The sequence below is a fragment of the Gymnodraco acuticeps genome, unplaced genomic scaffold (genome assembly GCF_902827175.1).
Source record: "Gymnodraco acuticeps unplaced genomic scaffold, fGymAcu1.1, whole genome shotgun sequence".
In the NCBI taxonomy this organism is placed as follows: domain Eukaryota; kingdom Metazoa; phylum Chordata; class Actinopteri; order Perciformes; family Bathydraconidae; genus Gymnodraco; species Gymnodraco acuticeps.
The window spans coordinates 1,670,486-1,695,411 of NW_022990214.1; the positions used below are offsets into that span (position 1 = coordinate 1,670,486).

Genomic DNA, 24,926 nt, shown 5'->3' on the forward strand with positions numbered 1-24,926 from the left:
GAGCGTCTTGCAGTTTTTGTTGATTTGAGCATATTTCCTGGACAGGCTACTTAAAGTTAACAATAATTGTAATAGTCCAGTTATAAACGGCATGAATCAAAGATGTGTTGCTGTATTTTAGTGGTAAAAATTATTTCATTTATTATTATTTCATTATTATTCTATAATTTACACAGTGCCTGTAAACCGGAGGAGAACGCTGCATTTCTCCTCCTACTTGAAAGACTACGGAGGGATAGGGTCTGCAAAATTAGTTTATTTTGGGGATTGACACAAATCTTTCTTTCTTTTTTTTCTTGTAGGCCCATGTCTTTTAAGTGATTAGAAAAACCATTTGGAGTCAGTTATAGACAATATAAAATGATGGCTTACTACTTCTGCACTTGATACAATAAATGATATTTACCAATAATAATGACCATATTAATCATGTCAGAAAAATATGTTTGGAAAAATTACGACTTAAAAAAAAAGAAATAGGCTATATAATAGCATAATTAAAATATGAACGTAACAAATTGGAATACATGTCAATATTTTTGTTATTATTATCTTATTTGCTAAACGTTTTTGTGTAGTGCTTTTTATGTTGTATTATTGTATTACGCTTATTTATTAATGTTCACCACCACGTTTTCCTAGGACTGACGTTCTTAGGTGGGGTGATTCCGCTTTGAACAGGTTTTTCTATTGCCAATGTTCTTGTTTTTTTTATGAACTGAATAAAGTTGCTTTAAAAAAAATTCAAAAGACTTCAACCAATCAGAAGCGGGCTCTACTGTCTTTCCGGCCAATCAGATTCCGCAGCATTTTCGACGCGTCAGAGAGTATAAGTAACCCCCCCGAGGAAAATCACGTCAGTTACTTCTTACACTGGACCCATAAAGGCCTTGCTGTGAGAGATAACTTAGACTTTTCCTCTTATTCATCAAACTCCGTATACTCCACATATTCAGAAAATGGTGAGTACGATAGTACAGCTTTTGTCTACTGAAAGTATGTATATTTAACAAAATTCAATGCTCCGAACGTGTGTCATCGTGCGAAAACGTAACCAGCTTACCGTTTACTATTTAAAGAAGACTCATCAGATTTTAAAATGTTAACAAAAATGTTGAGGTGTAAGATGAAAAACCAAACTTGGTCATGTATATGTCGTTTTAACTGTGATGTTGATAAATTAAGTGTAACTCGACGGAACTAAGATGTCGCAGTGACGCATTTACAATCGGCGCCAATTGTTGGAAATGTATACACTTCCTGTCTCCTTTGTGGGCGGGTTTAACGTTTTTATATTAAAACAATTACATATTTACACATGTAAAACAAAAATGTCTTTCAATTGCAGTTCATCGGGGCGTTTTCTTTTTTACTTACGTTTGACATTTTTTACTCGTCAATAGAATTAACGTGTTGCCAAATCTCGCGAGAGTTATTTTGCTGCAACGTTTGTGTCGAACACGGTGTATGTTCGTGTCCTCATGTTAGAGAGACAAGCGAACTGGGTCCAGTGTTAACTAAGTTTAGCATTGTGAGAGAGAGACGATTAATAAATGTGTTAACGTTCAGATATTTTACGCCAAAAGTGCCACCATTAATTGCACTCAGGGGTGTGGCATTGGCGCAGTCCGTGTGACACAGATAATTTAAATGCGTAGTCTCCTTTTTTAATCCTGTCTGCATACAGCTGCGTCATTGTGCTTTCGGTATTAGACATAATATGAACAGTATTTAGCCTTATTTTTTGATAAAGGGTTTTCTGTTCAGATGACAAATGTGTGTCAGGTTACTTGAAAAAATGACGTTATATAATTTGGTTATTAAAAGAGCCGTTATCTCTGGAGCAGTCCTCCACATGTGGCAATATGTTCGATTATATATTTTTAGATTTGCACAAGAATAAGTCAACTAAGCTTCCTTTATGATATTGGCTTAACAATCTTTTTTTTCGTTACAGCGTGAGTGTCTGTCCATCCACGTCGGTCAGGCTGGTGTCCAGATTGGCAATGCCTGCTGGGAGCTTTACTGCCTGGAACATGGGATCCAGCCGGACGGCAGGAAGCCCGGTGACCAGTCAATTGGAGGAGGAGACGATTCCTTCAACACCTTCTTCATGGAGACTGGATCAGGAAAGCATGTCCCCAGAGCAGTTTTTGTTGACCTGGAGCCCACTGTCATTGGTAAATTCACATTAATTATAAATGATAAAAGTTCAGAAATGCTTCTTTTTATGTACCTTTCCTACAAAACTTCCAATAAATTAATGCATATTCTCCTTAGATGAGGTTCGCACTGGGACCTACCGCCAGCTGTTCCACCCTGAGCAGCTGATCACTGGCAAGGAGGATGCTGCCAACAACTACGCCCGTGGACACTACACCGTTGGCAAGGAGGGTCATCGACCTGGTGATGGATAGGATCCGCAAACTGGTGGGTATATTTAGAACGGGAGTCAATTTATAATTTTGCTGAAGAGTATTAAATGGAAATGAATCAGTGTATTGCCAAGTAGGTTTTCACATACAAGGAGTTTGCAAAAATATGTTGGTGAATACCAAAATAACAGCGAAAATAAGTATTGCAAAGTCAATTATCATAAATAATAACATATGGGACGTATATGTTTTTAAGATAAAGATCTGTACAGTGTTTGAAACAAAGACATCACAATCTCAGATCACTCTTTCAAACGTGAGCATATTTCCCTGATTCTGGTCCACTTGCATCGGCTTCCTCCACCCTGCAGAATTCAGTTTAAGATCCTCCTGATCGCATTCAAAAGCCCTCCATGGTATGGTACCCTCTGATCTGTTTTCATTTAATCTATTGTATATGTTTACATGCTGTGCACTAATAAAACCTTTAATAATTAGCTGTGAGCTCTGGGAACTGCAGTTTTTTTGCTAAAGTATTATTATTTGATTTTTTTTGTCTCTTCCTTTGTTTCAGTCGGACCAGTGCACTGGTCTTCAGGGTTTCCTGGTTTTCCACAGCTTCGGAGGGGGCACCGGCTCTGGTTTCACCTCCCTGCTGATGGAGCGTCTGTCTGTCGACTATGGAAAGAAGTCAAAGCTGGAGTTCTCCGTCTACCCAGCTCCCCAGGTGTCCACCGCTGTGGTGGAGCCCTATAACGCCATCCTCACCACCCACACCACCCTGGAGCACTCTGACTGTGCCTTCATGGTTGATAACGAGGCCATTTATGAGATCTGTCGTAGAAACCTCGATATTGAGCGTCCCTCTTACACCAACCTCAACAGGTTAATGAGTCAGATTGTGTCCTCCATCACTGCATCCCTTCGCTTTGATGGTGCCCTCAATGTTGATCTGACAGAGTTCCAGACCAACTTGGTGCCCTACCCCCGTATCCACTTCCCTCTGGCCACCTATGCCCCTGTTATCTCTGCCGAGAAAGCTTACCATGAGCAGTTAACGGTGTCAGAAATCACTAATTCCTGCTTTGAGCCAGCCAATCAGTTTGTTAAATGTGACCCACGCCACGGTAAGTACATGGCCTGCTGCCTTTTGTACCGTGGTGATGTGGTTCCCAAAGATGTGAATGCTGCCATTGCCACCATCAAAACCAAGCGCTCCATCCAGTTTGTGGACTGGTGCCCCACTGGCTTCAAGGTGGGCATCAACTACCAGCCGCCCACTGTAGTTCCTGGTGGAGACCTGGCCAAGGTGCAGAGGGCTGTGTGCATGCTAAGCAACACCACTGCTATTGCAGAGGCCTGGGCTCGGCTGGACCACAAGTTTGATCTGATGTATGCTAAGCGTGCCTTTGTGCACTGGTATGTGGGGGAGGGTATGGAGGAGGGGGAGTTTTCTGAGGCCAGGGAAGACATGGCTGCTCTGGAGAAAGATTACGAGGAGGTTGGAGCTGATAGTCTGGGAGGTGAGGATGAGGAAGGAGAGGAGTATTAGAAAGGCAAACATTCCCCTTTATTGATCTCTGTGCCTTTTGTGTCAAATAAAATCTGTCATCTGAACTTATCGTTTGCACTCTTCAATAAATTCACTGATAAATGTTGAAAATGAACTGCCTAGGTGGGTTGTATGTATTCACTTAATTTCAATCAAATGTTTTGACTACAGAGAATGCTATTGCTCAATGTAGTCACTTGGGGCCAGTGGTATTAACATGTTCTCAACATACCAGGCATTGGCAATCTACTCCAATGTACGGCTGGATTCATCACTAAATCATTTCACAACATCAGATCATTTAAGAACATTTGCATATCTTACATTCACTTAAAATTGGAATTATGCTTTACGTGAGAAGAACTCTCAAGTCCTAACATAAAACCCCTGGTTTAAAATAAGGTGTGATCTTCACTAGGGTGGGTGTATGAAATGCCATTTATGCCAAAATTAAATACATATATATAAATATGCCTATGAAATAAATAAATAAGGCAATAAATATGTATACATTTAAATACACATTTATTTATTTCAGGTGACTTGTATTTCATGATGAGACATTTCCATTCCTTATATGCCAATGAACGGGGTGTGGTTAGCTCACAGATCCAGACCACTGACTCAATAGCTTTTGTTTCACACTCCAGTACTCTTAAGTGGTTTGCAAACTGCCAATAAACCAAACCGGTTCAAGAACCATTCTTTGGAATGCCAAAAGCAAGTTATTGTTTTTAACTTTTTAAATATGATTGTTTTGGGGAATTTCATTCTACTGGAAAACAGTGGAGAGGGAGGAGATGATATGCAGCAAAAGGCCCAGCCGGATGGTTGCTGCTCCGTGTGGAACGTGTTCTATCAGGTAAAGCACTTTGGTACCCAGTTATTTATGGTATTGAGTTTTAATTTAGCCTTTGGAAGGTATTTTCCAACAGTGCATTGTAAAGACTGAAAGATGTAAAGCTTGACATGATTTGGTCTTTTACTTAAGATGTTTGTCCTCCTGTGTTGTCTTATTTCCTTATATTTCTTTCAGGTGTAACATCTACCAATGGTTGTACATGACAAAGACCTCCTCCACCTCTTTGCTGTCTTACTAGTCAATCCTTCTGATCAGGTCCTTTCCTAAATAGTGATACGTTTTACAGTTCAGTGTACGTTAATTTAGCAACTTAATGCTTTACCGCTGTTGAATAAATCCTATATTGCTAGTCATTTTATTAAAACTACGATTTGTAAACTTTTTGATTCCAATTACAATAATCTTTTTGTTATAATTGTAAAACATATCTTAACATCCATCAGCAATCAATACAACAAATCATCCAACACTAAATAGAAGAAATCTGGACATATTTCTCTGTTGGGACTGCTCATTGATGTCATCAAGAGCCATTGAGTCTACCTTTTGTAGTCGGCCTCTTAGAATGTTTATCATTTCTTTGTCTCTTCACATTCCTATAATAATTAGTTTTGTTATTGTTGATATTGTTTTGTTCTTTATTGTTGTTGTGAGAATCACTTTGCAATTATTGTGTGAGTGCTATAAATAGTTATACTAATATTATTGTTGTTACCATCATTACTATTATTAATAATGTCTTCTTTGTTTTCTTTATTTATCGCTGCAGAAAGGATCATGCCAGCCCACATCAAACACCTGATCAAGAGCTTGTGAACCTCACTGCTGCAGACACCTGTGTGATATTCCACTCTGACTGGAACCCTCAAAATGACCTGCAGGTACGATATATATATATCTGCTCTGTCTGTCCTAAAGATAGTTCAATAGGGCTACTACAACAACAACAACAACAACAACAACAGTCTTTCCGTTTATTCCCTCGCTTCTTTGAGTGTATATTATTTTCCCATTTAATGCTTAAAAACGTTGAACAGCAGCTGCACATGATGCTCTTTTGTCCCCTCTTTTAATTTTTTATTTCAGGCTCAAGCTCGGTGTCATCGTTTTGGCCAGTCTAAGGCGGTGGAGGTGTACCGTCTGATCACTAGAAACTATGAGAGGGAAATGCTGGATAAAGCTAGTCTGAAGCTCGGGATGGACCGTGCCGTCCTGCAGAGCACGAGTGGCAACAACAACGGTGTGAGAAAAAGAAAATCTGTCATATTTCTAGATGCCAAGTCATTTTTGGGTCAAAAACAGTTTTCTAAATCCACTTGTGTAAATGTCTCTCTGCGTCGCTTTTAGCCGGTCCAGCAGTTCTCCAAGAAGGAGATCGAGGACCTGCTGAGGAAAGGAGCCTACGCCGCCATCATGGACGAGAACGACGAAGGCAATCGCTTCTGCTAGGAGGACATCGACCAGATCCTGCAGCGAAGAGCCACCATCATCACCAGGTATGTTCCTAGCAGCATTAGCCACTTACTCTTTGTGAGACACCAAGTACTTGGTTATTTGAAATGTAATATTGATGATGTAATAATTAAAACTAGGGATGGGTACCGAGCCCCAGTATTAACGGGGCCCCGGGGCTGAATTATTAAAGGCCGTGGTACCGTTAACGTCCAACGTTATCGATCTTTTTATCGGTACTGGAGACATTTAAAAAAATAGATGTCATATGTATTATATCTACATAAACATTATATCGCAGTCTTACTGTCGCCAACTCCGTTTCTAATATGCAATAAGACTACAAAGTGCGTCTATGATTTATTTTCGATCTTTCCAATCCAGACGAGAGATCTCTCTCCCCTGTCGGTGTGCGAGGGGGTGGGGCAGTTTACACACAGAACCTGCTACATGCATGCATGCAACACGCATGCAACACACACACACGCACGCGCGCGCACGCACAAACACATGGCGGAGAGAACTAAGCACACCGAGGGTAGTTATGTTACCCGTCTTGAGCATGGCTGTATAATAACAACTGGATACAGCGTCGGAGGAGAGGACTCGTTCTTTCCTATGAGAGCTGCTCATTGGCGCATGAAGTCAAAATGGCCCAACTTTTGAGAGAGCGAAACGTCACAGATTACCCGTCATGCTTGGCTGTCAGAGCAGAAGAACCCGTTTGTGCGCTCACAGAGCATGCGCCCCTTAAGCCCCGCCCCCCGAGCACCCACTCTCGGCTCACTAGAAAGAATGGAGAGAGAGAATAAATCTAGATTCGGCTTTTAGTGCATTTTACAACTTTAAGGACTTAATGATTCTAGGGCTATACAATAGTTCATACTGGGTCGTTTATTTAGTTTAAAAAAAATGATCCACCGATTTACAGACGTCTCTTTCCCAATGTTAGTCAATGGGAAAAAGTATTTCTGGGCCGGTCGACGTCACAGACTGATAAGGAAATTGTAGTACCCACCGTTTGGACACAACGAATATTTTCCTCAGAGTCCGGCACACTTCCTGGGGGCTTGGTCTTGAGGTGGAAAATGCTTGTTGCCAAAAGTGCAATAAGAATTTAGCATGTAAGGGCGGTAACACGAGCTATTTGTCTAAACATTTAGCAAAAGTGCTCCACATTCAGACGGAGGAATGCACCGGGTTCGACTGTCTTTCTAGTAGCTCTGTAGCCCCATCCACGAGTAACGTTTCCACGTCAGGTGTTATGTATGCTAGCAGCAACACACAGAGTTAACTCAATGATACAAACATGGGTTAATGATTAGAGGTAACTGAGTTATTTATTTTGTTAAAGTTACAGCTATTCTGTTTGCAGTTCTATCATCACATAATTGAATACGAATTGTTAAAACATTGTTGTTTCTTATTTTCAGTTTGCTTCAAGCAGTGGCTGTACGAGAAAGACGTGGAGGACCAAGAAATGCTGGCCAGATTGGCAAAGACCAGAAGATACATAACAGAGAAGATAATGGATATTAACAAGAAAAAGAAAAAAAATGTTTATAATTTCTTTGTTGCTGTTTACATTTTTAATTATATTTGTTATTTTTAAATCAAATGCATCTATTTTAGATGATATATTTATTTAGATGTAGGTTTTTTTTGTAATATTATTGTATTAAGTATAATTTATTAAATAAAAATACTGTTATGAACACTATACAATGTCTTTATTTTGATAGTTACCAGAATACATTGTATATTTAATACTAACATAAGCTGGTGATAGATAAATGCTGGTCTGCTGGTATGCCAGCAGACAAATATTTATAAAGAAAGACACAGAAGGGAGGAAATGATGATAGCTAGACTCAGAATAAATCCCACAGCATTGAATGGTACGCTGCATGTCATAGGGAAAAGTAACAGTGACAAGTGTAGGAACTGTGGAGTTAAAGAAAATGTGGAACATCTATAAAGCTGAAAGAGAAAAGCTAAAGGATAACGTTTTAGAGGCAGAGAGGGAATGGAGTGGGGTTGGTATATTGGGAAAAAAAGGAGAGGGAGAAAGAGCTACCAGAAAGGCACTGTTTACCTTTAGTGAAACTGGGGTAGGTAAAATTATCTAACATTAGGTCAGGAAAGATCATAGATCTTGTTTTATTTATTATGTTTTTTATTTATTTATTTTTGGATTAGATCATAGATACGTCCATGAGTTAAGAGATGGAATGATATGATGATTCACACTCATGTACAGTAGGTGGCGGTATGCACCTTAAAGTTGTTTGCAATCCGCCAAAAAACCGAGAGAAGAAGAAGTCAACTGCTCTGCCCGATCTGCAGTGCGCATGTGCGAGATGGTCCGCCATATTGGACAACTCCGGACGGCAACCCAAGTAGGACAACATTGACACAGTGGCTTTTGGCAAAGCTCAAAAGGAAAACTCGAGAGAGATGAGTTATTGTTATTACGACGTGACTTCACTATTATTTAACAACTCTTTTTATTGGGTTCTTTTATTTGGGGTTAAGTACATTGTCAGAATAAGTGAGGAATGAATGTAACTTCTGTTAGACAGCCATATGCCATACATTTTTGCACACATTCACAGTAAATATGTATTCAGTATGATAGCTGTCTAACAGAAGTTAAATCTATTTCTCACTTATTCTGACAATGTACTTAACCCCAAATAAAAGAACCCAATCAAAAGAGTTGTTAAATAATAGTGAAGTCACGTCGTAATAACAATAACTCATCTCTCTCGAGTTTTATTTTTGAGCTTTGCTAAAAGCCACTGTGTCAAGTGTCCATCTTGGGTTGCCGTCCGGAGTTGTCCAATATGGCGGACCATCTCGCACATGCGCACTGCAGAGCTGCAGATCGGGTAGTGACAGTGACAGTCAGAATAAGTGAGAAATGGATTTAACTTCTGTTAGACAGCTATCATACTGAATACATATTTACTGTGAATGTATTGAATTGATTGATTGAAAAGTTTATTAACAGCTTGTATATTGGGTACAGTACAGTACAGCTCAAAACATACAATTGTTAAGGGGATGCAGACCAGAGAAAGACTTTCGTCTTGTTTACACCAGGGTCCCCCATTTCCAATTCATCATATCATTTAAGACATATAAGACATATTTGACATACAGATGGCTTATTTACAATTTACATACAGGTGGTTTTTTACATACAGATTGCTTATTTACAATTTTCATTTTAGATTTTGTTCTAATACATCCTAACCGGACATTTAAGACATACCAAGTCTACAGATATACAGTTAGTAAAAATGCGAGTATATAGCCTACATAGATGGGGGGGGGGAAGCTGTCCATTGAACGACAGGTTGAGATTTGTACCATTACCGGGGCCAGTTTTGCAATGCTCTCCCCCGAAGGTGCTCTTTAAGAGAGGTTTTGAAGGTAGGCCTAAGTATAGTTTTACTTTCCTTTACAGTTGTGGGAAGAGCGTTCCACCTTGATGTGGCATAATTGCGAAACGTGTATTCCCCCTTTTTTGTGCCAAATCTGGGTTTCACATGATTTGTGGAGCTCCCTCTGGTGTTATGATCATGGTATTCCTTGACCTTTGGGAAGAATTTTGACATGTACATGGGTACCATAGAGGTGTAGTGGATCTTGTAAACCAGGCCCATTGCAAGTAGCTGTACTCTGTCGTCTACTCTAAGCCATCCTAGGTTGTCAAAGTGGGCAGAGGTGAGGTGGGTTCTAGATGAAAGGTCAAGCAGTAGTCTGACCAGTTTATTTTGCGATGTTTGAAGTTTTATTTTTAGCGCCTTGGAGGTGCTATGGTACCATGACGTGCAAGCATAGTCATAGTACCCTTGAATGAGTGCTCCTGCCAGAGTTTTCAGGGTGTTTTTGTTTACCAGAGAGGAGATCCGGTATAGGAATCTAGTTCTTTGATTGACTTTTTTTATTACATTGGATGCCATTTTGTCACAGGAGAGGTTTGCCTCAAGAATAGATCCTAGGTATGTAATTTCCTTCTTACTTGTGACAATAATGTCGCCCACTGCAACTGAGAAGTCGTCGGATTTGCTGAGATTATGTTTCGAACCGAAGAGAATGGACTCTGTTTTACCCAGGTGTAATGATAATGTATTATCGGCGAGCAAAAATGTATGGCATATGGCTATCTAACAGAAGTTACATTCATTTCTCACTTATTCTGACAATGTACTTAACCCCAAATAAAAGAACCCAATAAAAAGAGTTGTTAAATAATAGTGAAGTCACGTTGTAATAACAATAACTCATCTCTCTCGAGTTTTCCTTTTGAGCTTTGCCAAAAGCCACTGTGTCAATGTGCCATCTCGCACATGCGCACTGCAGATCGGGCAGAGCTGCAGATCGGGTAGTGACTGTCACTACCCGATCTGCAGCTCTGCCTGAATAAACTATTAGTTTACTCTGCACCGTGCTCTGACGCTGTTGTTTTATGCTTTATGAACGTGGACAACAGAGAAACATATTCTTCATGACCAAAGTTGGAATTGAAATAAAAAAGGAAAGTGAGACGTATGCTCGTCACCCTCTCCCTCCGGTACATTAATACAAATGATCCCAATACGTATGATTGTATGAACTATGAAAAGATCTTAAAATAAATACAAATGTATTTATTATAAACATTAGTCCTTAACATCTATCACTGTCACCATTCAAACATCTTTTAAAAGTTGAACAAACCCCACACAGCTCAGTAAACACTGCAATGTTGACTTTATTTGATAATTTCAGTAAAAACTAACGTTCGTATTTCTCTTTTTGATAATACTGATGAACGTTCAAAACAAAGCACTTAGGCAACTTACCACCTACGTTTTAAAATGCTTAATAAGCACCGTAACTTTCATGATATAATTTCTCGGTCATAATCGGTTGTTTCGGTGAACGGCCGACTGTTGTGTGACGGCAAATGCTGCGGCTGCAATGCATTGTGGGGCAGCATTTCCTCCTCTCCTTTCGGTAAGGGAGGTCCAGTGGTTCCTAAGCTAAAGGAGGTTATAAAGGAAGTTTGAAACCTCCTTTCCTTTCATTTAGAGAATTGGAACGGCACTTATCATGGCTGCCACTGATGTACTTCCGGGTCATTTCACTTGGTGAGGAAGGTTCCTAAGCTAAATGGACTATTGGAACGCAACCTGGGATTCTCTAAAGCAGTGGTTCCCAAACTTTTTGTGCCCTAGGCACAAAAAGTGCCTTGGGCACAAAAGTAAAAATCTCAAGGCACACCTATTGTGCAAAATAGCCCTTATAACACGTGTTATCACTCATATCATGTAAAATATCTGTAAATGTGCATAATTATTTGCTAATGCAAAATAAAATGTGACAAAGACAACTATATTACTCATGAAATATTTATTAACGAAATATTTCAGAAATTTATTTGAAACTTTATCAAATTAGGTTTCATCAAAGCAGCAACACACTCATTTAAACCAGACAAAATTAACATTTCAGCAATCAGCATTGAAACATGTGCTATTGTAAATATTTTGCCGACTTACAAATTAGTGAGATACATGTGCCTGTCGGGGTGCGCAGATTTTTTGTATCCTTGGTGGCACTGAGGAGAGGGCCACTCGCAAGTCCTGTTCAACAGAGAGCCGTGAGTCCCGTGACCTCCTGTTGTTCTTCATGTAAATCAGAGTAGAGAACGCCAACTCCAGAGATGGGGTCGTTACTATTTAAAAAAAAAAATATTACATATTACACTTCTTCGTTACTATCTACATAAAGTAACTCGTTACTTTACTCGCCGAGCACGTACGAACTTGCGCATGCCTGAGTGGCAATAACTTTCCTTACCAGCAGGCGGCGGTAGTGTGTATTTGTCATTCAAAACAGGCAACAACCGGAAAACAGAGAAGAAGAACAGACGACGTGATATAAACAAACAACAAATAGCTGTGCGGTAGCTTCACCTTAGCATGTGTTCTTTGCAGGTGCTTGTTGAGGTTTGACGTGGTGTTTACAGCAGTGGATAACAGCTTCTGGCCTGGACACAGTTTGCACCTCACCGTCACATTCCTGTCTATTCTTTGGACGAACTCAAAATAATGGGCATACCTCCCACCCCTCGAAAGTTATCGCTGACTCAGCCATGTTTATGCAGCACTGCACGTGGAGATGTGGACGCACAAGTCGCGCAGATTACGTACATATAAACCTACAAAGTACTGATATTATAGTAAATAAAAAAAGTATTATTTTTGTGTAGTTGTATATTGCAATAATAACGTATGGTTGTCACAAAATCCCACGGCACACCCGGACTTGCCTCACGGCACACCGTTTGGGAACCACTGCTCTAAAGCAGGGGCGGCCCCAGGGGGGAGCAAGGGGGTGCTGAAGCACCCCCCAGGATTGCCAAAGCACCCCCTAAGCACCCCCAAGAAATATGTGTTTTGTTTTTTTTTTCGAAAATTATTATTATTATTTTTATTAAATTAAATTAGAAATATTATTGATTACATCAATGCATATGTGAAACAAACACATTTTTGACCAAAAACATAAAGCCAACACAGGTGATATGATTAGGCCAATGGTCAGCACCCATTCGATTTTTTACCTACCCATAGGCTAAATTACTTTGTGACACTTGATTGACTTCCTGTTAGCTAGAGCGCCAAATGATTTGCTAACAGCAAAGTGAAAAATTGATCGTTTTTTAGTCCTTAAACGACCACGTGTGGACACTCAATCAAAACCAACTGAAAGCGAGAGGGATTCTGCACATAATAGGCCTCGTGAGTACAAGTAGCTTACTTCTGGGTCTCTGTGTTTCATTCAAGCCCTGCTCTGTGTGTGTGTGTGTGGCACGAGCCATTTTGTGTGCGTGCGTGCGCGAGCGAGCGAGAGAGCTCGCCTCGCGCACCAGTGGGTATCTACCGGAGATCGTTGTGGTTAGCATCTGGTGCTAGCTAGCCAAGCTAATGGATATAAGGAGCTTTTTCAACAACAAGGTGGAGGGAGAACTCTCTCCTGTCAGATGGAGAGTCTCAGGTAACCTCAACTCAGGTGAAGTAAAGGACTCTCTCAGTGTTTAGATAGTTAACTTTAGTCTAGTTATCTCAGTGGGTCTCAAACGGTTTGTTTTAAAAGGGGAGTGATTTGTAAAATATCTATAAAGAAATAGAAAATCTGTTGACAGTTCTGTTTTGTATGGGTGTTGAGATGTATCCATAGATCTCTTAATGTTGCTCTCAAAGTGCACCAGATTGATGCTTTTAACTTAAATATGTAACAACAAATCTTCCCGGGGGAGCTAGCCCCGGACCCCCCTAGAGGAGGTGAGGACCCTCCTAGAGGAGGTGAGGTCCGCTCCCCACTTGTAAAAATAGCACTTTACCCCTGCCTATATGCCGTGAGCTGATTATCGAGCCTTCATTGTAACAGTCGCGGGTGCACTGTGTGTGTGTGCGTGGAGAGTGTTGCAGTAGAAAATTCAACTGTAGCGCTGGTGCATTAATGGGAAACCCTAAATGTTTGAGCACCCTCTATGAAACGTCAAGCTACCCCACAGCACCCCCTAGAGAAAATCTCTGGCGCCGCCACTGCTCTAAAGTACCGCAGTCTCTTCTCCTAAGTCCTTTTGAATTCTCCTATCCACTATCCCATAACCCTGTGACGTTTCACTCAGAGGTTAAGGAATAGGAGATAGGGTTAGAATTTAGGAGCTGATTTTTGGATTATCGGAACGCAACCCATCTCGAGTGCGCTAGAATTTGAAAATACACAGCCGGAAGAAATCTGCTACTTCCTTCAGACTTCCTTACAGAGCCCCTCCTCCAACACACAGGAACGCGCACATGACCAATGAGGGCACGAGATAAATTTGTGCACAGATGGAAGGCTGACAGGCAGGTAGGCCATCCAATTACCGGGCCGGCTAAAATGATTGGTCGTGCTTTTTACAGTACTACGGCTTCCACCGATTATTTTTTTATGGATTTGTTGTCAAAGCACTTAAAATATTCATTGCTATCGGGATGTTAAGAGCATTCCATGGAATATAACAAAAAGTGTATCTCGAGCCGATTTCTCAAACTTACCTACCCCACCTTTAATATGACATTTTAATATGAATGTGAGTTTGAGAGTACCTCGAACATTACATTGGTAAACAAATATTAGATGTAAAATGTCGCTATTATTAGAAATAATAGTAAAAAAAAAAAAAATCGTCCAGAATTTATTGAACCTTTGAGATATTAAAGCCATAGCTCAATTCTATCTAAAGCCCTAATATGGTAATCAACCGGTATTTTTTCTGGTATTAATGTTAAAATGCCACCATGTGGATACATCTATAACACATCTTTGGTCTATTTTACATTGTGTTAATTTATATCTGCAGACTAATTAAGAAAATAAAGCAAAAGAAGTGCAACTTTTTCCTCTAAATATATTGGGTAGAAGTATGAAAATAAAAAAAGGAATAGATGTTAAAGTATGTCCATTTTAGTTAATATACTTACCATGGTTGAATTCAGATTTTAAACTCTCGAGTACATTTAGGAAAGAGCAGATGACATTTAAATCAGAAAATGATATATTGAAATAATCTGATTATGTAAAATGTATTTGGAAGTAAAACTATATGCAACCATTTTGTATTTTTAGAGTAGTTTGACAGTGCTAGCTCTGTATTATGAACACATTTTTAGAATGACGTGACTATTAAGTGAATATTCGGTTCATAGTATTTCAGGCAGATTAGTTTATGAGAGTAGAGTGATTGTATAAAAAAAAGAGTGCAAACAATAAATACAAACAGATTTTATTTTCTGAACCTTGGCACAGAGATCAATAAAGGGGAATGCGTGCCTTTCTAATACTCCTCTCCTTCCTCATCCTCATCTCCTAGACTATCAGCTCCAACCTCCTCGTAATCTTTCTCCAGAGCAGCCATGTCTTCCCTGGCCTCAGAAAACTCCCCCTCCTCCATACCCTCCCCCACATACCAGTGCACAAAGGCACGCTTAGCATACATCAGATCAAACTTGTGGTCCAGCCGAGCCCAGGCCTCTGCAATAGCAGTGGTGTTGCTTAGCATGCACACAGCCCTCTGCACCTTGGCCAGGTCTCCACCAGGAACTACAGTGGGCGGCTGGTAGTTGATGCCCACCTTGAAGCCAGTGGGGCACCAGTCCACAAACTGGATGGAGCGCTTGGTTTTGATGGTGGCAATGGCAGCATTCACATCTTTGGGAACCACATCACCACGGTACAAAAGGCAGCAGGCCATGTACTTACCGTGGCGTGGGTCACATTTTACCAACTGATTGGCTGGATCAAAGCAGGAATTGGTGATTTCTGACACCGTTAACTGCTCATGGTAAGCTTTCTCGGCAGAGATAACAGGGGCATAGGTGGCCAGAGGGAAGTGGATACGGGGGTAGGGCACCAAGTTGGTCTGGAACTCTGTCAGATCAACATTGAGGGCACCATCAAAGCGAAGGGATGCAGTGATGGAGGACACAATCTGACTCATTAACCTGTTGAGGTTGGTGTAAGAGGGACGCTCAATATCGAGGTTTCTACGACAGATATCGTAGATGGCCTCGTTATCAACCATGAAGGCACAGTCAGAGTGCTCCAAGGTGGTGTGGGTGGTGAGGATGGCGTTGTAGGGCTCCACCACAGCGGTGGACACCTGGGGAGCTGGGTAGACGGCGAACTCCAGCTTTGACTTCTTTCCATAGTCGACAGACAGACGCTCCATCAGCAGGGAGGTGAAACCAGAGCCGGTGCCCCCTCCGAAGCTGTGGAAAACCAGGAAACCCTGAAGACCAGTGCACTGGTCCGACTGAAACAAAGGAAGAGACAATGAAAATATTTGAGATACAGTTATGCGTTACACATCTTTTGGATTAACTCTGAAACAAAGAGAATGAAACGTACTAAAAACATTCTGAATATAAAGAACATTTGGAAACACTGTTTAGCTTTTCCCCAGCTATGTCAGAGACATTGGTATTGTTCAGCTTATGAGTCAGTGTGCTTCATCTTGGCAAAGCTTTCTCATGACATTTTGACTGAAAGCCATGTACTAAGAGTTCAACATGCTCAGGATGTTCTACAACAGAGATTATTAAATTGGTAAATCAAGCCAGGATTTCGCCATCTTGCTTTGAACGCAGTCCCGTAAAAATGCCTTTGTGTTTGCAGCATATGACTAATCAAAACTGTTCCAGTAGTATAGGTTAAAATTAAGGCAGAGTTTGAATATGGGTGTGGTCAGACCAAGGGTGCAGGAGATAGAGTATCGGTTCAAATTCCTTTTATGTGACAACCTACTTGGCACTAAAACTGAATCATTTAATTTAACATTTTAGATTTCTAAATATACCCACCAGTTTGCGGATCCTGTCCAACACCCGGTCGATGACCTCCTTGCCGACGGTGTAGTGTCCACGGGCGTAGTTGTTGGCAGCATCCTCCTTGCCAGTGATTAGCTGCTCAGGGTGGAACAGCTGGCGGTAGGTCCCAGTGCGAACCTCATCTAAAAAAGGGAAATAAGCATAAATGTAAGCGTTTGACTAAGAGGTGGCCAAATCTACACATCAGCATCATTGCATTTTTGTAGTGAGAGGTTACCGATGACAGTGGGCTCCAGGTCAACAAAAACTGCTCTGGGGACGTGCTTTCCGGCTCCAGTCTCCATGAAGAAGGTGTTGAAGGAATCGTCTCCTCCTCCAATCGTCTTGTCACTGGGCATCTTTCCGTCCGGCTGGATCCCATGTTCCAGGCAGTAAAGCTCCCAGCAGGCATTTCCAATTTGGACACCAGCCTGACCGACGTGGATGGAGAGACACTCACGCTGGGGGGGGGAAAAGGACGTGAAGTTCATGGCACTATAACTTTATTTTTTTAAGCCGTGGTTGGCACAACCTTGTGCTAAGTTTCGCAAATTAGATGCTGAAGCCTGCTCTAAAGATATTTCAATATTTAAATCAGGGGAAAAAAGCCTCCTTTGTTAAGAACCAGAACATCATGACAAAAGTCACATGATTGAAGTTCACATTAAGCCTAGGAACAGACAACCCCTTGAGAAATGGCTACTTATATCAGAGGCTGATTATTCATACATAACATTAACAGTGTGTTAGGCGCGTTCACACCGGAGTACTTTTACCCATACTTTTCCCGTTTAGTTCCGATAGTGCCTGAAATTTTGCGTTCACACCAAAAAGAGTACTTAGTTCCGAGAACTTTTACCCCCATTTTTAGTGCCTGCTAGAAAGGTGGTAGGCTACTATCCTGGGGAGAAAAAAGTACCAATTTAGATTGGCTGGGCTTATTGCAAACCACGCCCGTAAAACTCTGAAAAGTTTTGTGAAGTTTTGTGTATTTGCTGGCATTAGCATTATTAGCATTAGCCCCGCGCACCAACGGAGAGAGAATAACACCTGCGATCAGCAGAAAAGCTGAACGCAGGTGGAGAAAAACTAATCTCCAAGTTTACTTCGAAATATATAAAGAGAGACTCTGCGTCTATAATCAGGAAATAAAAAAGGCACGACAGTCTTTCTTTTCGGACATCATTACCAACAATAAAAACAACTCAAGTGCTTTGTTTGCTACCGTCGACAGACTAAGAAACCCCCCAGTGTCAGTAGCTCCAGAATTTCTATCCACCAGGGCCTGCAATGAATTTGCCTCCTTCTTCACTGATAAAATCATGCAAATTAAGACAGGCAGTCAGTGCCTCTGCATTAGGTACAGCCAATGTTTTGTCCCTGTGTCCACCTAAAGTCAATCCAGACATCATGACACAATTCCATCTGATAAATGCTAAAGACATTATTCAACATCTGAAATCCTCCTCCTGTAGCCTCGATATTATTCCGACAGGAAAACTGTTTTTCCCTGCATGGCCTCAGATATACTACACATAGTAAACAACTCTCTTCAATCAGGTGTATTTCCACAGGCCCTGAAAACTGCAGTAATTAAACCGCTCCTAAAAAAGCATAACTTAGACACAACCGTAATGAATAATTACAGGCCAATATCAAACCTTCCTTTTTTAAGCAAATTGATTGAAAAAGTTGTTTTTCAATAGTTGAGTAATTTCATGTTTTTAAATGACGGTTTTGATGTGTTTCAGTCGGGCTTTAGACCTAACCACAGCACTGAAACTGCACTTGTAAAGGTCTTAAATTACATTCATTTAAACACAGACAGTGGCAGAATATCAGTTTTAGTATTATTAGATCTCAGCGCTGCCTTTGATACTGTTGACCACAACATATTGCTAGACCGTCTAGAAAACTGGGTGGGAGTTTCAGCAACAGCGCTAAATTGGTTTAGTACCTACTTAAAGGACAGAAAAAAACTTTGTCTCAATAGGCAACTACACAACAAATATGTCATGCGGGGTTCCTCAAGGCTCCATCTTAGGACCTTTGCTTTTTAATATTTATATGCTACCTCTGGCTAAAATTATTAAAAAGAGCGATCGAAGCTATCACATCTATGCAGACGACACCCAGATTTATTTTTAAAAAATCACACCAGGAGACTATTCTCCGATTAGAACACTGAGCAAGTGCATTGAGCACATCACTGACTGGATGACTCAGAACTTTCTCCAACTGAACAAACAAAAAACAGAGATCATTGTTTTTGGAGCAAAGAAGGACCGATTAAAAGTAATCGCAGAGCTTCAGTCGGCAGACTACAAAACCACTAATAAAGCCAGAAATCTGGGTGTAGTGATGGACTCAGACCTGAATTTCAACAGCCACATTACAACAGTCATTAGGTCTGCTTATTATCACCTGAAGAATATATCGAGGATTAAAAAACTAATGTCACAACAGGACTTAGAAAAGCTTGTCCGTGCTTTTATTTTCAGTAGACTCGACTACTGCAATAGTGTATTCACAGGGCTGACAAAAAAAATCCATCAGAAAACTGCAGCTGATTCAGAACGCTGCTGCACGTGTCCTCACTAACACTAAAGATCACATCAGTCCGGTTCTGAAATCTCTACATTGGCTTCCAGTCGGCCAAAGAATTGATTTTAAAATACTATTGCTATTTTTTTAAATCATTACATGGTTTAGAACCAAAGTATATTGTTGAACTCCTACATAATTACGAGCCATCAAGGTGCCTCAGGTCTTCTGGGACGGGTCTGCTATCGGTTCCGAGAGTAACAACAAAACATGGAGAGGCAGCGTTTAGCTGTTATGCACCAACACTCTGGAACAAACTACCCAAATCATGCACGTCCGCAGAAACGCTGACTATTTTTAAAATCGAGACTAAAAACTATTTGCCGCTGCTTTTAATTGAGATGATCATATTCGAACTACAGTATGCCTTTTAAACATGTATTGTATACCTGTGGTGTTTATTTTTATTATCTTAGCTTTGTAATGCCTGTTGTAAAATGCCATTATATAATGTGTTTTTACTGTATTTATTCCTAAAAAGTATTTTAATTTGTTTTGTAAAGCACTTTGAATTGTCGCGTACAGAAAAGCGCTATATAAATAAACTTTCCTTGCCTATGGCAACACAAAAAAACATGGGAGCGGTGGAGATGAGGAGGTGTCGGCGTTCTGGCGATTTACTCGGAAGGCTTCAGTAGAAGCTGCTGGGAGTCCCACAAGCTTCTACTGAAGCCAGTCCCCAACTCCGGGGACTTCGGGTGGCAGTATACGCCGTGAAGTGGTTTGCCGCCTGCCAGTAAACCCAAAGCAGAAGAAGCAGAAGTGACGTCAGTTTTTATTATACATCCATGCTTCATTTGCGTAATCTTCCCTCAGGGAACTTATTCCGGTGTGAACGCGATCTGTACTTAGTTCCATGAGGGCACTAAGTATGGCAAAGTACTTGGTGTGAAAGCGGCTATAGACAATGATTTTCCTAAAACCAAACCAAATACAGCTGTCGTTCCTTATTTGTAATGCATAAAACATAAAATATAAAAGGCCCCATTGTGCTTTTAGTGAACAGGGTGTGTCTGAAAAGCCAGTGGTTGCAGTTTAATAAAGGCCAGCCTCTTCAAACAGCCGGTAAAAGAGGAATGTGTCAGGCTGAAAGTTCACTGATCTCTGACAACTGGGTACAGGTAGGGAAACCACGAACAAACCTGAATGTGGATTGTGCCATGTGACTGTCAAATGAACACATATTTTACCACTTTTACAGTTGAAACGAACTATTGAAGAAGGCGTTGTTAAACGTCTTTATTACATGGCTCAGTTGAATACTCGATTCTGATTGGTCAATTCAGAACACGTGACACGTTGTTAATACCGAACAGACAGACCGCTGTCAAGGACTTATTGACCGTTGTTAAGGACGCTCACATCTTCAGAAAGAAGTCCGGTCGATTTAACTGTATACAGTTCGAACTGGGACATGAAAAACAGCGCAGAAGTAACGGGGCAGAAACCCTCCTTTTTACGCAGCGGTCCAGACATAGACATCAAACGGCGACACATATTCAGTTGCCAGTTACTTTGTCATTAGGGCAGGGATATCTAGATACTTCCCAAGGTTTGACTTAATGAATTGTGCTACTTTTAAAGCAAGGAGCGATGTTTTCAAATCTGTAATCAAAAAGCTCCTCAAAAACGCAAGCAGTTCCTACCGTTGGCTTTTCAAACTGACAAGAGACGCTCTAACTGTTTTTCAAATGTAACAGTTTGAAAAGCAAGCAAACTGTCTGATTGTCTTTAGTTTTCCGCTGTCGTGTGATAATGTAGTGGAAATGTCCACTCTATCCTGATATGTTTAAACCAAATGCTTCTCATTTCACTCTGACTTGTACTCTACAGTATTGGGGTTTTTAGATTTCCATAACAATAGCAACATGGAGGATTTTAACATTAATTTTAATATATTTGGAGAGCACAGTAATTTGGAGTAATGGTTAGTGGCTGATGAGTCCCCAGTGAAGAAAATAAAAAGACAAGAGGGACAAGAAAGCAGCGGAGAAGTAACGGGCAGAAACCCTCCTTTTTACGCAGCGGTCCAGACATAGACATCAAACGGCGACACATATTCAGTGTGCAGTTCCTTTGGCATTAGGGCAGGGATATCTAGATACTTTCCAAGGTTTGACATAATGAATTGTGCTACTTTTAAAGCAAGCAGCGATGTTTTCAAATCTGTAATCAAAAAGCTCCTCAAAAACACTATCGAAGCAGTTCCTGCCGTTGCTACGTTAGTTCAAACAGTAACAACGGACTATTTTTCTTAGCGGATGCATGTCAATTTAAATCAATACAACTATTTTTTAAATCAATAAAATAATTTTCTAAATCCATAAAAGCATTTCAATTAATATTGGGATTCATAATGTTACTTTGTTGAGAATAATGACCGCGTTGCTGCACATTATCCCTTACATAATGTATATCTATCTATCTATCCATCCAACTAACCTGTTAACAGCTTTTTTAATTTGTTTAAATGTAGGTCAGCATATGCCACTCCTTAACAGTTATAACAGTAAGTGAAACTAGTTTGGTCGCCACGTGATGACACACGTTCAAATACACACATTGAGAAAACCTATATCTTTACACTCACCATGTTTTTTAAAGTTGGGAAGCCTTGAGTTTGTTGTAAAATAGGAAACAGGCAAATGTAGCTCTCGCAGCAAGACCTTTATGAGTCCAGTGTGAGAAGCAACTAATGTTTGCTTTTTCTCTAGGCGGGTGGTTTATACTTCCTCAGCCAGAGCCGCGGAATCCGATTGGCCGAAAGTCACGTGAGCTGGATTCCTATTGGTTAAAAAGTGCTGCAGGAACGTTAGAATGGGTCCTAAAACCAGGAAATGAGTTCAGATTTTAGGCTTAGCAGTGCACGTTTCTGTTCTTGCTAGCTGATGAGGATGCACAGACACACTTCTTGAAATTCGTGAATTGTTTTATATGCGGGGCTATACTTCAAATGAATGGTTTCACAGTCCGTTTCATTTTGCTACTTGCACTTTGTACTCTGCTGTACTGCTTGTTTTGACCACTATGTGGCAATGTATCTCCATTTTACACATAACTGCATTTACTCATGCATTTACTTACTTACTCTGTCTGTGCATCATATTGGTTTGAACTTATGGTTTGAACAAATGTCTTAAGGATTGATTATATAATACAGTCTATAGCAGTGGTTCTCAACCTTTTTACAACAAGTAGGCTACCACCTGAGAAAATAGTTGGCTCTCAGAGTACCACCCTATGACCAATGTTAAAATACAGTCTATGCACAGTTCATGCAGGACTCGGAGGCAAATGTATTCATAATAACATTATTTATTGTCAGCCACAGCTACATGTACAAAGGGCAGCCTCTCTCTCTCTCTCCTCTCTCTCTCTCTCGCTCCTCTCTCTCTCTCTCTCTCCTCTCTCTCTCTCTCTCTCTCTCTCTCTCTCTCACACACACACACACACACACACACACACACACACACACACACACACACACACACACACACACACACACACACACCACAAGTGAGAATATAAAGAACAAAATAATAACTTATTCTCACACAAACAAATGACAACTGTATACACATGTCATTTCCTGGACATATACCAACGTTTGAATGTAGGCCTCCTGCAACAACCCACATTGTAACAGAAAACGTCCTATTGGGAATTCAGTTCCACAATAATAATGAAGCCTCCAGGAGCAGATGAGCCTAAGGGCTAATAGTTCATCTTCAGTCTGCTGATGTTTGCCATTTCTGTGGTGGCAAAGCAAAAAAGAAAAGAAAAAAGATAACAATTAAGGACAAGTGTGTGCTTTTTCAGCTTTTGTCCTCGGTCACAGCCTTCTCTCCATTCTTTGCGCAAATGCCTTCTTCCTGAGTCACTTCTCTCTTCCATCACAGTGTTGTGACTTTGCATATCACTTCTGCGTTGTTGGCGGAGCCTGCGCTTGTGCTCGGTTGATCGTTCGCTCGCTAATCGTTCACAGGTAGTAAGGTCGTCATTAGCAACGCCAGAAATAAATTTAAAAAATGTTTTCGTTTCTACATCTAAAAACAACAATAGCCTATAAGAACTTATTTAAACCACAGTTTCAATTATTTCAAGCTTATTTTCATTCGTTGTAGTATTTTGATAGTATGATTTATTTTGTAATCAATGTTATTCAATCAAGCCTCAAACTGATGGGACTTGTCCCTATAGCCTGTTTTAAATTGAAGTTGTCTGAGGTCCTTATCACCAGCTGCTCTTGCAGTAATATTTTATTTATATGTCTGTGTTATGTGTAAAGGTTAAATAAAATATGGAAAGCTGACAGGCAGGTAGGCCATCCAGTTATTTTAGCCGGGCCGGCTAAAATGATTGGTCGTGCTTTTTACAGTACTACGACTTCCACAGATGCATTTTTTGTATGTATTTATTGTCAAAGCATTTAATGTATTCATTGCTATCGGGATGTTAAGAGCATTCCATGGAATATAACAAAAAGTGTTTCTGAAGTGAATTACCTAACCCACCTTTAAGTGAATATCCAATTGATGAGGATTAATTTAATTGTTAATAAAGGATGATTCTTATCCACTGGATAAAAAATACTTTCTTTAACTTAATCCATAGCTCTAGAAACGACTCTTATGGAAGCCCATTTCTGCCGCAGTTAAGCCCCATGCCCCCGGTACCGGGGGCAGAACGCAACATCTTGCAAGAAACAGCATCTGAGGGCTTCTTAACATTTAACAAACTATGAATGTCATACTCACTTAACGGGAAGAAACTCAGCTATCAGACAATATTAACCATTTTTAGTTAAACGAAACAAGGGTAACTTAATTAGCCCTGAGCGAAGAAATGCTCACGCACTTTGCACAGAACTCACGGTAAAATATCCTTATTACTTATCGGATCTGCACAAACAAGATTTCAGCTAGCAAGCTGAGATTCCACAGATCATCAATCTGTGATCGCGGCAGGGGAAGCAAACCCAGACAACACACAACGTAGCTTTACGGAGCAAAAACTGGAAATATGTCTTACCTTTTGTAAGACATATTCACCTTTTGTAAGACCCATTCACCAATGGGTAATGTTTAGATGGATTTTAGGAACTTCTACTCGATTCTATTGGCTCTAACGGTTCAAAAGAGGTGTCAATCATCAACATCGATAGAGGGGGGCCAGAGATATGGAAAATACACCCAGATGACCCCACAAGTGTTTTTTTTGTTGCTAAACTTCTCTAAAAAGGTCACATTTCACTTATTTTGCATCAATCTTGATACAGGGTAGGCTATAGTTTGGATGACTAAAGCTTTTAGTCTACTATCCCATCATTCAAGGGTGGTTTTCATTATAAGTAATGTTTTTTTTTTGGACGGATACTATAATTTAATGTTTTTTACTATGTTCAATCTGAAAGATTGGAAGTATCTTAATTGTTTTTTGGGGGAAAAGGTTTATGTGTTTTTTTTCTGCTGTTGGTTGCTTTATCCAAAAGGCTAATTCATCTGTAGCAAAGTGAGAACACCATGTTGTCACCTCTGAAGAAGTAAAACCCCCACTGCGCCTCAGATGCGCAGACAACACAAGTCTACTCTGCTGTGGGGACGATTTAGAACAGCTATTGGTCACAATGGAGAAGGAACTGAGCAGGATGAAGATCTGGTTTGACCAAA

General features: G+C 40.4%; 1 protein-coding gene and 1 pseudogene across 1 annotated transcript; one reads left to right on the forward strand and one right to left on the reverse strand.

Moving 5' to 3' along the window:
• The first annotated feature begins 827 nt into the window (after positions 1 to 827).
• On the forward strand, positions 828 to 4,042 carry LOC117547716 (annotated as a pseudogene).
• An 11,012-nt stretch (positions 4,043 to 15,054) lies between these two features.
• Positions 15,055 to 21,994, reverse strand: LOC117547683 (tubulin alpha chain-like). Its single transcript, XM_034218445.1, has 4 exons — positions 21,848 to 21,994; positions 16,892 to 17,114; positions 16,648 to 16,796; positions 15,055 to 16,100 (listed from the first exon to the last, which is right to left on the reverse strand). The coding sequence occupies exons 1-4, from the start codon at positions 21,848 to 21,850 to the stop codon at positions 15,123 to 15,125; spliced, it is 1,353 nt and encodes a 450-aa protein (XP_034074336.1). The 5' UTR covers positions 21,851 to 21,994; the 3' UTR covers positions 15,055 to 15,122.
• Between the last annotated feature and the right edge of the window lie 2,932 nt (positions 21,995 to 24,926).